The 14,766-nt window shown below is 43.0% G+C and overlaps 1 protein-coding gene across 4 annotated transcripts in view; it reads right to left on the bottom strand.

Annotated features, from left to right (window-relative positions):
• SDK1 (sidekick cell adhesion molecule 1) overlaps positions 1-14,766 on the bottom strand; it is a 384,276-nt gene that overhangs the window by 93,588 nt on the left and 275,922 nt on the right. For all 4 annotated transcript variants that reach the window (XM_030229673.2, XM_030229671.2, XM_030229670.2 and 1 more), the window contains 5 exons: positions 14,037-14,152; positions 10,855-11,047; positions 7,821-7,919; positions 3,161-3,352; positions 1,207-1,328 (listed from right to left, as the gene is read on the bottom strand). In XM_030229673.2, coding sequence (XP_030085533.2) covers positions 1,207-1,328; positions 3,161-3,352; positions 7,821-7,919; positions 10,855-11,047; positions 14,037-14,152 — 722 coding nt within the window. The remainder of the gene's footprint in view (positions 1-1,206; positions 1,329-3,160; positions 3,353-7,820; positions 7,920-10,854; positions 11,048-14,036; positions 14,153-14,766) is intronic.

The raw sequence follows: 14,766 nt of genomic DNA, 5'->3' as shown, positions 1-14,766 counted from the left end.
TGATGCATGAGATGTTGGTGAGAGTTTGTGAACAAGAAAGACCCTCCCTGCACACTGAGGACTGTTCAAACCACTGTTTGTACCCAGGGCTCTTCAAGGATGCAGATGAACTTCATGGTAATTATCAGTGCAGTTTTAAAGCATTCTAATTTGTTTCACTTCAGCAGCAGTCTGTAACTCACTGAATTAACAAATTCCTACCAATATCAATGCGGTGTTCCAGCAGGAAAATGCTCCTCAGAATGTGCTAAGCCACCATATTATTGGATTTTGGTGTTTAATTCTGTAATATGCCATAATGTGTATATAAATGGCACAAAATGTACCAACTTGTTCACAACAATCTCATTACTAAGTGAAGTGATTGTATCAACATGTCTAAGTGGTGACGGTGATTTAAGAAGTCCAACATTTGGTCTTAAAAACAGATTATAGTATTTATAAAGACCTGTGGGAGGAAAGGAAGAAGCAAAGCTCATCTGTCAGGAGAACAAATGAGGAATATATAACTCCTCCAAGGCATAATGACAGCAGAAAGAGGGATATTGTTTAAAGCTGATGAAGAAGAGAATTCATCCTATTCATATCTAGAGGCCTGGATAGAAAACCTTGATATATTCCATTACAAGATAGAAAAATTCACTCAATCTCATGAATAATGGTATCTTTACTGTTCAGTGCAATTCTTCCTATACTTCTGAATCTATGAGATAACAATTCCAAACTTTTGAAAAGACACCTCACAGAACCTGAACACAAGTTTCAAATCCTTTTCGAAATAGAAAGATGGACTAAAGCCCTGCTGTGTGTGCTGTTTTTGGTGTACCTGGTGTTCTTCTGAACATAAACAAAACCCCATGTGAATTATTTAAAGGATAAGCATTCTCACATCTATCCATCCATCCATCTATCTTATATATATATATAGATATATTATATATAACTTTTTTCTGTTGTTCTTCTGAACAGAAGTCCCAGCATTCATCTGCCCCTTTTCTCCCTGGCTGGCACAGACATTTCTGAACTGAGCCCCTCAGACTCCCCTGCATCCCAACCTTCCTAGAACCCCCTGGACAGCAACTCCAGCATTTACAGAGGAGCTCTGCTCCAAAGTTAAACAAAAACTGAAATCCCAAGAGGAATTCATTAGTCAGGCTCATTTAACTCCCCAGAAACTTCATTAAGATAATTTTGTCAGGGACACACCTGGCCTTCCACTATCCACTTGGAGATGGAGGTTTTGCCATCGTATCCCGGGCGGAATTGAAGCGTGGCAGAGCGAGGGCTGATGTTGGAAATCACCAGGTTGGTTGGAGCACCTGGAAGTTCTGGAGAAACAGAAAAATAAATGAGAGGTAGAAACACTCTTTGCTTTGCAAGGGAAAAGGGAAAATTTGCCCCAGTTGTGGTTATTTTTCTTTTTGGCAGAGTTTTACCCACAGCATTACTATTTCTGCTGTCTGAGCATGCACCACATTGCTACAGATCAAATGAAAAAAGAAAGAGCACATCTACAGAATTACAGGTACTGTTTTAGAGAAGCTTTCCAATGAACAAACCCTGGGGGTTCCTGGGGGAAGGCACTTCCCAGCTCCATGTCTGCCAAATCACCTAAGTCCACTGAACTTCTGTTTCCCCAGAATTAAATTACAGTAACGTTTATTTACTTCTTAAAGGACATACAACTTCAACTGGAAAAAACTCAAAGTTTTGCGTAGTGTATTTAATATTGACCTATAATATCTAGGTTTTCCAGGGCATTTCTAAAGCCTGATTAAAGTAGATGATTTTTTTTTTCAATTCCTGTAGCAAATAAAGAGGGTGACCTCCTACGAGGAAAAATCTGAAGCCCCAATCAGATCTTTGCCTCCCATCAGTCAAGATTACAGTGGCATTTGCATTTTTAATATCATCTGAATTAACAACAAAAGCAAGTTCAGGAAAGAGATTAAATATAGAGTGTTTATAATAAATAGTAAATAGTTACCTGCATTTATAACAAAAGGAAATAACTATTATAATCAGTAATTACATAGTGGAAGATGTCCCTGCCCATGGCAGGGGGTTGGAACTAAATTATCTTTCAGGCCCCTTCAAACCCAAACCATCCTGTAATTTTATGATAATGCTGCACTCTGTGCAACAGCAAAAGGCCAAAACTGGGCAGGGTTTTGGCATATATTCCAGATATGCAGAAATACCCAGTATTTCTTGGTTCTTACTTCACATTTGTGGGAACCACGATCGATCAACCAACCCTGCCCAAGTGGGATAATGCTGTTATCTGGCAGGCACCCTGCCATCAGATATCATGGCATTGATCCAGCCTGCAGCTTGTCATAATTACCTACCATTAGGGAACAGAAGGGCAAACATACTTTAGGACACAGAGAAAAGTTAAATAATACTGGGAAAGGGAAAAATTGGATTCCCTCAGCGATGAGCAATAACTGCTCCACTTTGGAAAATTCTACTTCTGTAACCTCTATATTAACTGAAACTGCTTATTTCAGGTATGAATTGGCTGTTTAGTTTGCTTTTTATACTGGATGGGGCAGAGTGTAGAATTTTAAAAAGAAAATACCAAAAGGGTAAATGTACAGGTGCCCAAATGGTAACTCAGACAATGTGGGACAGAACCGCCTCCTCCCAAATAATTTTTTAGGCCAAAACTTCAAATTCTTGTAAATAAGATTTCAGTTTCACTATACAAGTGAAACACTCATAGTTGACATAAGCTATGTTACTTCCACATGGAAATCCTTTCCCTTTTAATATCACCCAAAGTCTGGTTTCTGCCCCAAAGCAACACTTTCAATTGATTCAGGCTTCATTTTGATGTCACTTTGTAAATGTCAAGAGATTCTGTATTGCATCCACTTTATTACTTTGTCCATTCCATTGTCATACCCACATATTTTTTTGTATTTGTATTAAACACCCTCAACTTCCTGGAAATCTCAAACTGCAAATACCTTCACAACAACATTTCAGTCTGTTCCAAAAATTAAATCCAAATTACGCGGCAGAGAACTCCAGTGCTTTACAAATAAAATAACTTTTATTACCGCCGAGCTGAAGTAACCCATGACCTTTGGGAGACAGAAACACCAAGAAGCAGCAGGTTTGGTTTGGTTTGGTTTGCTGCAGGCTGACCAACCTGGGGGCACTCCAGAGGAGATGGTGGAGGAGGTGACCCAGCCGCTGCCCTGGGCGGTGACGGCCGCCACCTCGATGGTGTAGGTGGTGAGGGAGGACAGCCCCGTGATCTTGTACTCCAGGGTGCTGTTGGACAGGCTGCGGGCCAGGCGGGACTCGTTCCTGCCATACACCTCCCAGGAGATCTGGTACCCTGCAAAACAGATCACCCACAGCTCAGGGGGGCACCAGGAACACAGAGAATTCCTGCGTGGGCTTGTGGGCCGTGGTGGATGCTTGTTCCTTATGCCACTCCTTGTGATCACCTTTTATCAACAGAAAAAAAAACTCCTCGAAGTAAACACTGGCTAAAATACCCAAGTATTTCTAAAATATTGTTATTTCCAATAAACAATTGATGCAGACACCCCACTGAGCATTATCTCCCTGTCAGGAGGACATGAGGGCTCAGCTTTTTTTTTTTTTCTGTGCTTGGTATGGAATGGCCCGGAAACCTGGAAATAACCGGACAGAAAGGTGGACTTTCATTCTGTGAACTCTACAAAGCAAATGGGAAGCAACACTGGAAAATACAACATCTGCTGGAATATCTAATTAAAAAATCTCTATGTGCTTAGTAGGGCTTTCTCCCTTTGCATGCTCAAGTAACCTTCAGTGCTGCTTGTCTAGAAATATGACAATAACAAGCAGGCAGGAACATTGTGGGAATCTTCTAGGAACTGAAAAATCTCTACTCCCCACTGCTTGTTCCTTACAGAAATCCTTCAGCAGGGTGAATCATTATCCCTTCTTTCAAAACCATCTTGGAGCCAATGCATTGTCCAAAGCTGCACCTGCCCTGACCTCCATATTATTCTTCTATCATAACCAGACTTTCCTTTTTATCTCTTTGATAACCACTTGCCTTCCAAGAACTTTTGGAACTTTCCACTGTCTGATTTGCTCAGTTTTGCCTCCAAATCTGCTTGTCCTCCTCCTGCCCAGTCCCCCTTTATTCTCATTTGAACCCATGTGAACCTCGCTGTGCCAGTCCTTGGAGAGCATGTCTGAAAAGTTTGCTTGATTGCTGCTTTTTTTGTGATTTGACTCAGAGGGTGAAGAAAAAAAAAATACACATAGCTCTTGAATGCCTGTGAAATTGAAGTGAGTGAAAAGGACTAACAGAAAGGAATCCCACTGAGTGAACCCTGCACAAGGCAAACTGGTTAGAGAAACTCCCTACTGGTTTCCTGTTCCCATCATCTAAGATGAGGAATTCAGACCAGTTGGAGGGCTTGAAGGGTTTTTTAAAATTTTTTTTAAAAATAAAAGGACATGATAAGCTGATTAACATATATGAATTGATGTAGCAAAATCCCTCATGGTATTAACCAGCAAGAAAGAATCATCTCATGAGCCAAAAGCACGGCGAGACAAACATTTCTGCAAGAGCCTGAGAGGTGTGAGACGTTCTCAGTCCTCTCTTTTCAGCTGCCATCACTGACAGGGATTCATCTTGACCTGATTTTGCATGAAAATGGGCTCAGTGTGCTCACACAGTCACTAATTATGTTTCAGGTGAGGGGGCAGTGAGAAAGGGAGGTGATGCTTCAACAATTCCAGCTACACCACAAATGCTCCTCTGACTTTGCACTGCAGAGGGGAAGGGGAAAAACTCCTGAACGCTCATCTGGAACTGGTTTTAAACAATTATCTGAGTGGGAATTAATTAACTCAGTAATTTACTGATGTCTTGGAAACACTGTGGTGCTTGATGCTCTTTGAATAGGCTTAAGAATCATTTGCCAGACCAGAGCTGACGTAGCACAGACAGGATTGTAATCTGGTGGAAGGTTTTGACAAAGTTGAAGGGCTCTGTTGCCTGAATTAACAGAGGATGAGCAGAAAGGTGGGGGCTGACTGTTCCATGTGTTTGATGCTCAGTCAAAGGCACGAAGGAGTTGCAGACAGAAGGACCATCACAAGCCCACTTTTCCTTCAATAGCTGTGGGTGCAGCCTGCTCCAGACAATAAATAACCAGAGGAAGATAAGCAGGGGATTTTTAATGCTCCCTCTATCCATTTGTTGCTTATGGACAATAGAAATTGTCACTCAGCACACACCAGGCAATCTTCAGTGATTGAGATATCTCCTCTCCCATCTGGATAAGCTTAGGTTATACATCAAATGTTGGTGATTATTCTTTGGACATTTTATCTCTTCTCCCTTGTGACCACAGAAGAGACCCAGCTTTCCCGCCCATTAAGCACATAGTCCCTATGTATTTATTTTCTGGGGAAAAAAAGAAAAATGTTCACCAAGAAAATATCCCAAGTTTCTGTGTAAATTGAAGAAAAGGCAGAGAGGCAGTATTTACTGTCAGGGATTTCAGTCCCCAATGCATAGTTAAATTCCAGTCATCTAAAAGATGAGAACAGAAAATCTGTACATACACAGCGAGCAGACACAAAGCCAAATGCAATCAGGCATAACAAAAACAGATGGAAAAAAGAAATGCTGAAGGAAAGGAACAACAAGCACTGCACCCCCAAGCAGCACTCCAGCCACACTGAGTGGCAGATGGGCAGAACTCTGGGCCGTGTGGCTGGTGAGAGCACACTCCCTGTGTTACAGATGTGAGCCCTGCCAGGAACGAGCCTGGGGAGCACAGCTGGATTTTTCCAGGGGGATTCCCCTGGCTCCGGTGTGAGAGAGGACAGGGGAGGTGCCACAGATCCTTCCTGGCACTCTGGCACTCCACAAAACACTGCCTAACGGGAACTAATGACCAGAGGAGTTTCAGAAATAATTTTCTGTTGATGTGGAGTAAATTCTCTACACGAGAGCACTACACCCAATCACAGACTGTCCGTCCACATCCAGATCCTCATAAATCAACGTTTGCTGAGGGAACGAGGAAGATACTGAGATTTACAGCAAGAGTAATGGGCAATTTCCCAGAGCAGGTTGGCTGCTGGGCACCCCCTCCGTGCTTCCCTCCTCCCAGAGCCCCTGCAGGGGACAAGAAGGTCCAGTAAAGACATCAATGAGCAGAAATGATGAATAATTGCCTCCCTGAGCACTCAGATCTCCAAGCAGCCCTCTCTAAACCTTTGAGGTGCTCAGGGCATGAACAATTTTTGCTGTTCTTCTATCCCAAATGCAATTTGCATCAATAAGGAGGTTTCTTTTTCCTTACAGACTCTGCTGGGCACTTTCACACTGGTGTTTTGCCACAAATGTTTTCAGTAGATTCCTTTTGAAACAATTTACCCCAAATACAACCCAGTCCATCATTTGGTTCCATCTGGCTTCAACCCATTCTGGGAGGGGGCAGCTTGTGTTTGGCAAAGTAATTCTGCAACACCAAGCACAGAGCTGCTACCTGCTGCTTATCAAGGACCAGCATTACATCATCCTGGGGGAGGTACCTAAATTTAAGCACTTGGGCTTGCAAGGCTTTGGCCATCCTCTCTGAATCAATACTGCTCTGCTTTCAGGAGTCATTAGGTTCTCTTCTCAAACCACTTAGGTCAGTGCATATTTCAGGCAGGTTTCCACGGTGGAGAGGCAGGAGATGATCTGCATGAGGACTCCACAAACAGCTCAGAGCACCCAGCTACAATGGTGCACGTCACAGGTGCAGAGAGGAAAACACTGACAAGGGAAACCCTACCAAAATAATTACACCTGGCAAAGTGAAAATGCTTCAGGAAATTAGACTGATATAACATTTCAGTGGTCAAAGGTCAGAAAATCTGATTTTTTTAAACTCCTAAAACGCATTCTTAAAAAATGGTAACACAATTAAAAAAAATTAATCATTTTAGCATTCTAAAACCAAAATATTTTGATCCACATGAAATTATTTTCTCCCTTCCCAACTACCTCCAGTAATTTAAAATCTGGGAGCTTTTTTGTGCTTCAAAACCTTGAAAACCTTTGTTAAATGGAATGCTCAGCTGCTGTAGTTTCCATCTGAAAACAATATTGCCTCTGTTGATAAGAACTAGAGGTTTCCTCAAGTATTTATACCTTGCTTTATGAAAAACAATGAAGTTGCTGCTGTTGTATCTGCACTGGCATACAGTAAATAGATAAATAGCTTGTCAAATGGCAGACTCATCAAAGGGAAACAAGAGAGTTCTGAACCCTTGTGGTGGTTGATAACAGATTAAGTAATGACATGCAAATTCTGTCACGCAGTCCACAGCCAGACCACTTGATCACAGAGGAAGGATTCTGCTGATTTCAGGCTTGGTCTTGATTGCAAACCTCAGCAAAGCCAATGCAGACTTTACAGCTGTGAGCTCTGTGAGGGACCCCCCACCCTCGGGGCAAAGGCCAAGCACGGTCTCACAAAATTCCAAAAATTCAGTACAGCAGGTGGAGGGCACGGAGGATTTAACAAGAGCAGACACCCCGTGGGGAGCTGATTTCTAACACAAACTGCTTTTCCAGTAACCACAATCATGAGCTGCCAGTAATTGGAGCTGTACTTTGTGTAACGCTCCCTGGTGACATCTCAATTACCCAGAGGAGGGGCCAGGAAACCAGCAACAGCCCAAATTCTCCCTAAATGCTCCACTACACAGATTTTCACTGCAAAAACACATTCCACCCCCCACACACTGAATAATAATAAAAAAAAAAGAATAAAAGCAGAGATAGCTGCTGGTACCTGTGATGATGCCATTCTTCTCTACAGGTTCTTGCCAGCTGACCTTGAGTGAGGTGTCCAGAATCTCAGTGAAACTCAGGTGTCCCACAGCTCCTGGCTCTGGCAGATCAGAAAAGGAAAGCTGTTAATAGGTGAGCCCACTTGTCTGGGATCAGATTCACTTGGCAGGGTTAGAGATGGAGAAATACATCCCTGAGCCAGGGCTAAGGGAGGCTGGAAACCTCGGTGAGAGGAGAGTGCAAGGTGGGAAGAAACACTCTGGCTATCATTTTGTCAATTATTTCACCCAATCATCATCCCAAGAGTGTGGAGATCTAACAGCATTACTGCTTGACCTCAAGGATACCTGTGAGGTGTTTGCCTGCCCTGCTTTGTGCAGCAACATCACCAGCAATCCCCTCACCTGGAAAGAGCCTTTTCTCTATGCAAGGTCACAGCAAGGACAGAGTCACGAGTCACTGCTTGGATGAATTCCCTCAAAACAACTCTAAAAATGTCCAACATAATGGCAACTGTCTTCTGTAAAATGAATACAAGTATGTGAAACTTTTTAAAGGGTTTTTATGATGTAGCTCAAGAGCTCTTAAAAATTTCAGCTCCCCAGTGTGCAATGAAAGAGCATAAAATGGAATGACTGTCAAGAATATGCCATCCTCCCTCAATTTTGATCTTCAAGGGAGACAACCTGACTGATTTCTGATCCAAATGCTGTTCTGTCCTCAATCGATGCACTGGAAAAAGGAGGTTTTGTTCACTTTATATTCACTGTGCTTCTGTCATTGGATGCCTGCCCGAGTATCCTCCAGCTCCACTGACATCAGTTGGCAATTTCTTGTCTGCAATTTCATGTTTTGTTTCCTCTTCAATTTAGTCCAGCCTCTAATTCCCCTCCAGCTATGACAAAAAAAGCCCAAATCCTGCCAGTAGGTCAGCTACAACCCCATTTGCAATTCTGCAGTCCCAGGGAGGAAAATTCCCAAACCCACTCTGCAGTACCCAGCAGTCAAAGCACACAGAAGAACTGCTGAGCCTGCAGTGATCCCAGGAATGCCCAACAAGAGCATGGAATTATCACAGTTTGGGACTGAGGAGCTGCAGACACTGAAACCACACACTCACAAAGCTTTGCTCCAATCAGCCCCTGCAGTTGCAGCCCAATTTTAAAGACATCAGGAAGCAGAGGTGCAGGTGACTCCAGGCCAGGACACAACGCTTGTGACTGGTTGTCAGGTTTTATCTGACCTACAGCTTCTCAGCAAACAGATCCCTGTTTTCCTAAAGGATTGCCTAACTTGGCTATCCAGACAGAAAATGATCACCTGTGAACATGAATGACAGGCCTTTCACATCTTTTTTCCCATCACATAAATCCTGAAGCAACTCAGCTTCAAGGAGTTCTCTGCCAAGATGCATTACACTGTCCTGCACAGAACTTCTCCAGCACTGTGAAAACCCAGAGAAGCAGCTCTGCAGAATTTATAAATAAATAAACCAACCCTGCTCATCTCTCCTGCTGAGGCTCCTTGCAGCATGCAGCTGGACACACCAAGAAATGTCCCAGATTATCTAGAAAATACAAGTCTGGCTCTCTCTTGGTTTATGTTTCCTGATGGAATTCTCTTGTGTTTAAATCAGCATGGGATCCCAACGTTTCCCTGAGACAGCCTCAAGGACACAGGGCAATGACTCTGCCCCTGCTCCCACTTTGTGGAAAGTATTTAAGGTTCATTTCTGCAGTCTTTCCTTCAGCAGAAATATCAAAAGTCTCTTTCCTCTCCCCAGCTGATGACTTTTTGTGAAATCCAAGGAGTTTTGTACCTTTGGATTCTCACCCCTCTGCACTCACTGAGATCAACCACGGGGTTCTACTGTGCTGAGAGGGAGAAGACAGATGAACTCAAACACACTTATAAATCATCAAAAGCTAAAGCTAAAGCTTTTTTTCCTTAGGAAAATGGGCAAAAAAGCTGATAAAGCACAGAGGAACCTAATACATGTTTCTCCTTCCACCACACCTTTTGCTCCCATCCCAGACACACAAGTTGGAGTTCAGATCAGTGGCTCCCACAGACTTCTGGTCCTTAAATTCCTACCTCTGGCAACCTGTTCTAGTACACAGGGGAGAGTAACCACACTAGGAAAAATCCATGGGAGAGTAATTTACTCCAGGTTCCTTCAAAGTATCTCATGAAAAATTGGATTAGCACTTTAGCCACCCTCCTGTGAATGTTAATGACAATTGGATTCTTCTTTACGGGAACACTGACTAACCCACAAGATCCCTATCGAGGCAGAGCAGTATTTCTAAAAACAATATCTTAATGGATGAATGAGACCCTTTTTATTCTGGTTTAAACCTGCAAATGTGCAGCAGTGTTTATGATCCTCCTGAAGCACTGGCCAGAGCCAAGATCACTGTGGACACAGTCAATTTATCTGCATCAGACACACACTGCACTTGTTAGGCCCAAATATGTCATGAGAAAACAACTTTGGCCACAGAGACCAAACCTTTTTCTGATGCAGGAAATAATTTACATGCTAAACCATTCAGTTCATTTTGTTTAATCCTGCCTCCAGTTTTTCAGGATGCAAGAAACTGCCTTGCTGTGATCCTGGTTCTTTCACAGAAACACCTGCAATGTAATACAGATACAGAGATTTTCAATTTATTGAGTAACAGCAGGAAACAATCGTAAATTAATCATTGACCTCCACAGGAAGTTCCAGTGCTCAGTTCCTAAGAAGATCAATTCATATTTATTTGGGTGCCTGAATGTGGATTTAAGAGCACCAGGATTTGCAGACATAATGCATTATGTGTTGGCTGAACCAGACTACGAAGCTCTTAGCTAATCATCAATATAAAAAAATTCAAAATGAAACAAAAAAAATCAAATATTTGCCACAGGCTGAAAGAACATCCATGGAAAACTGGCTGAGGTCTTCATCTGACCCGAGGTCACATGAGAAGAGATTGCTGGGAGCCCAAGGTCAAATTTTAAGCAGAGAGATTTAACAAGTGGGTACTCACTGTCCTCCAGGGTGCGCAGGAGCTGGGGCGGGCTCCGAGGGCCGTCCCCTGGCGTGGTGAAGCACAGCACTGAGGTGTAGTAGCTGGTGAATTTTTTCAGGTTGGTGATGCAGCCACTGTGAACCCCATGGAAATCCGGAGCGATGGTGACCACGGTCACACTCTCTGGAGCATCCACCGGCCACGCCAGGAGCTGGGAGATTTCAACAGGGATGAGCTCTCATTAGAAGTTGTGTCTGTTTGGAGTCAAATCAGTTTGGCTGCCAAAACCTTCTTAATCTGATTGCAAAGAAGCAAGCAATGCTGTTAAACCACTGTCAGCTCTGATGCTGAGCAGATGGATGCAGCACTGTGACACTGGAGGGATGTGTGTAACACTCACTGCTGATGGGGATACTCCAGCATTGCCATTCTCCATGGCTGCTGCTGAGCAATGCCAAAATTATGGCAAACCATTGTTCAGATGGCACGAGCCTTTTGTCTCATCAGCCTGGCCAGTCTCCACTGCTGAAAGCAGGCTGAAGGAAGAAAAGTACTTTCAGTGCTACTCTGTCATAAATGCTTTATCTCATTTTCTTTAAAGATCCCACAGTCTGGGGAGGTTATTGGGATCAGAGGGAGAGAGATGGGGACACACACCCCCTCCTGCCCCTGCCAGAGCTCCCCCAGCACCCCAGGGAGCAGCCCTGCCTCAGAGGCTGGGAGCATTACAAGCTCAGTGGACTGGGAACAGCCACACTGTGAATGATTCAAGCGGTTCTGGAACTACAGAAAGAATGGAAAAATGGTTGTAAAGATGGTTACTACAATTTTCAACACCTGAGTCCCAAGAGTTAGACTCCCAAAGACATTTTCATGCATTTAAAATAGGGTGCTTGTCAGAGGAGCTCAGTCTTGCAGGTTTCATTCATCTCAGAGGATGTTCTGGGCGATCAATATCTCTGAGAGTGCAATACCTCATGTGTAGGAACCTAAATGAGGACTTAAAAAATTCATTTTTGGCAAACGACTTTGAAATTCTGAAACAATTTTTGAAATCGCCTTAAAGGCTCAGGGGTCTAAAACTTGAAAGTGTTTATGAAATTTTTATTTTGTCCAAAAATCCTTATCATGTGGCTTACAGGAGGATGTTAAAATTCCAGGCCTGACTCACTACCTGTGTAAATCGTGCTACCTGTATTGATTTCAGGCTCATAAACATGAATAGATACCTGAAATTAATAAGCCATATTTGACACATTTAGCCAATGTCTAGAGCCTCTGATAACCAGAAAGCACAGTTAGGGGACTATTAGGAGTAATTTTGTTAGGAATATTTCATATTTGAGAAAGTGCACTTTACAACTTATTGAAATGCAAATAAATTTCAAAGAAAATATAAAAATGTATAATGGCTAAAGAGGACAGTAAGTTTTATTTTCTTTTCTAAATCACCTCTGTGCATTACAATTGGAATTTATAACTTTGGAAGACTGAACTCTTGAGTGCATGTTCATGAGGAAACGTGCAGAAAACACAGGTGAACAATTTTGTCAGTGGAAGGAAAAAATGGGTTTAATCCTTAAGAAAGGCAAAGACCTGGCTTTGACTACTAGAAATTTATAAATCATACACAAAGCTACTGTAGAAATGAGTGACAAAAATGATCTCACACAGTCTTTGCACTGCAATTCCCAACCCCTGGGAGAAACAGGTTGGTAAAGCTATGGCAATCTACTGCAGTCAAAGAAATACAAATTTTGATAATTTCTGAAGTTTTTATTGGCCACTGACAGATACAAATGACAATTTTACTTCTTTTATAGCGTTGATGAAGAAATTGAAACAAAAAGGAGAGGTAGCTCTGCAAAGAGATGAAGGATCTTTAGGCTGGAACTCTGAATATAACAGAGAATGAAAATCTGAAATGAGACTTTTGCAAGTGTGGGCTCACTGTGCTTGGACCTGCACCAGAAAATTACAGTGCACTGCAGGCCACTGAACCCCAAAAGTGCTTTTATTCTCCAGAGTCTGAACAGAAGCCAAGTGCTATTTCTGTGCTGGAGTTTCAGGGTATTGTGCTGCAGCCCTGTCAGTCACTGAGCCTTGAGAGCTGATTCTATCCCTGCCAGAAGCAGACACACACATCTCCACGTATTTATTTACTTCAGCAGAGAGATTCTCAGACCACTGCTGGTCCTGATGAGAAATACATTGGTTTGGGCAGAAATACCAAAATGCCCATGCATATCTCTGTCTCACTTTCTCTCTCACTCTGAGACATTCCTAGAGAAGGATCAAGTCTTCTGAAACATCTCAAATCCTTGCACAATCCCTTAATTCACAGCTTGTCTTTTGAACTACAACATCCTCCTCAAATCACTCCATCCAGCACTCAAACCAACCCTGCTTCTCACTGCTCATAGACCACACCTGTGTTCCCTTTCCTGCTCTGAGATTCCTGCAAGATTTCTCCTTGTTCTCTCTGTGGAGGTTTTTAAACCCTTCATTTATCATGCCCTGACTGCTGAATCCCTGATGGAGGTTCTCTTGAGAGCAAACCACCCTACCCAGCTCCTCAGCAAACACTCCACTGGTCAGAGGCTCTTTTGAGCACTCTCTTCTCTGTGCTCTCCAACAGATGTTGCCTGATTAATAAATTCTACATTCTCAAATCTCAGATCATCACAGTGGGAAAGTCAAGGCAATTATTTAGTGTGATGCCTTGGTTCCCAGTGAAAGGAATGGTGATTCTGCAATAGCATGAACAGAAACCTCAAGGTTGGTTTTCAGTGCCACAATGACCTGTCTCCTGAGGTGACTTTCCAAACTGACATGGAATTGCTTTCTGGCTTTGGAAACTCTCCAGGAAAATGACAAAGGTATGAGGACTTCCACGCTATGACACATTCCCTTTTCAGAACTTACATAAATTGCAAATATTAGAATCATAGAACAGCTTGGGTTGGAAGGGACCTTGAAGATCATCCAGTTCCAACCTCTGCCACAGGCAGGGACATCTTCCTCTATCCCAGGCTGCTCCAAGCCCTGTTAGGAGCAACATCTGCTCACTTCTCTCTTTATTTTACCTGTGTAAGGTACTCCTGAAAGCATGGAGTCACTTTGGAGATTGAGATCATAGGGCTGAAGTTCTGGTTTACACCAGGCTGTTAATGCAGACGTTACTGGAAGGGTGCACTCACCTTGTAGCCCTGGTTGATGCCGTTGATGAACTGCTGGGGTGGAGGGTTCCAGAGGAACCGGATGGTCGTGGAATTCACCGCTTCGACCTGCACGTTCTGAGGTGGGGCTGTGGGCACTGCTCCCAGGAGCAGAGAGGGAGAAAGCACAAACAGAGAGGAGAGGGAATGAGGGAAAAAGAGAAAAATGAACACAGAACCCACCGAGTGTCACTTGCAAGTCGCAGAGTAATAACAACCTTGAGAGAGGGACGCACTTCCCGTGCAACAGCAGCGACTTGGGAAGCTGAATAATTGGGTTAATTTCTCATCCTGTGCTGGAGATTCCTTCAAGGGGAAGAGAAGAAATGGCTTCTGCAGCTTATTATCCTGCAGAGGAGTTTCTCAGAAAGACCTGAGCCACGTAAGGATAGGTGAGCACAGCTCTTTTGGTCATCCACGAACGCACAGAGAGTGAAGAGTTTCTGAGAGAAATTTCTTGGGTCCTTTAATGCTGCTCAATTCCCCAGATCAGACAAGAAAACATGGAGTTTGCACAGTTAAGGTTTTAATTGTGAATTATAATCTGGCAACAGCATCTGTTTATTATTTACTGCTGCTTAAAGAATTAGGACCAGTCATATCACATGTAGTAAAGATTTTTCTTGGGAATTGAGAGTTGTTCTCACTTTATCTTGATATGATATGCACTCATGTATATTGAATTGATTATATATATCCTGAGCCAATACAT

The sequence above is a fragment of the Serinus canaria genome, chromosome 14 (genome assembly GCF_022539315.1).
Source record: "Serinus canaria isolate serCan28SL12 chromosome 14, serCan2020, whole genome shotgun sequence".
Taxonomy (NCBI): Eukaryota; Metazoa; Chordata; class Aves; order Passeriformes; family Fringillidae; genus Serinus; species Serinus canaria.
The sequence above is the reverse complement of the archived record's forward strand: the minus strand, read 5'-3'. Positions and strand labels throughout refer to the sequence as shown.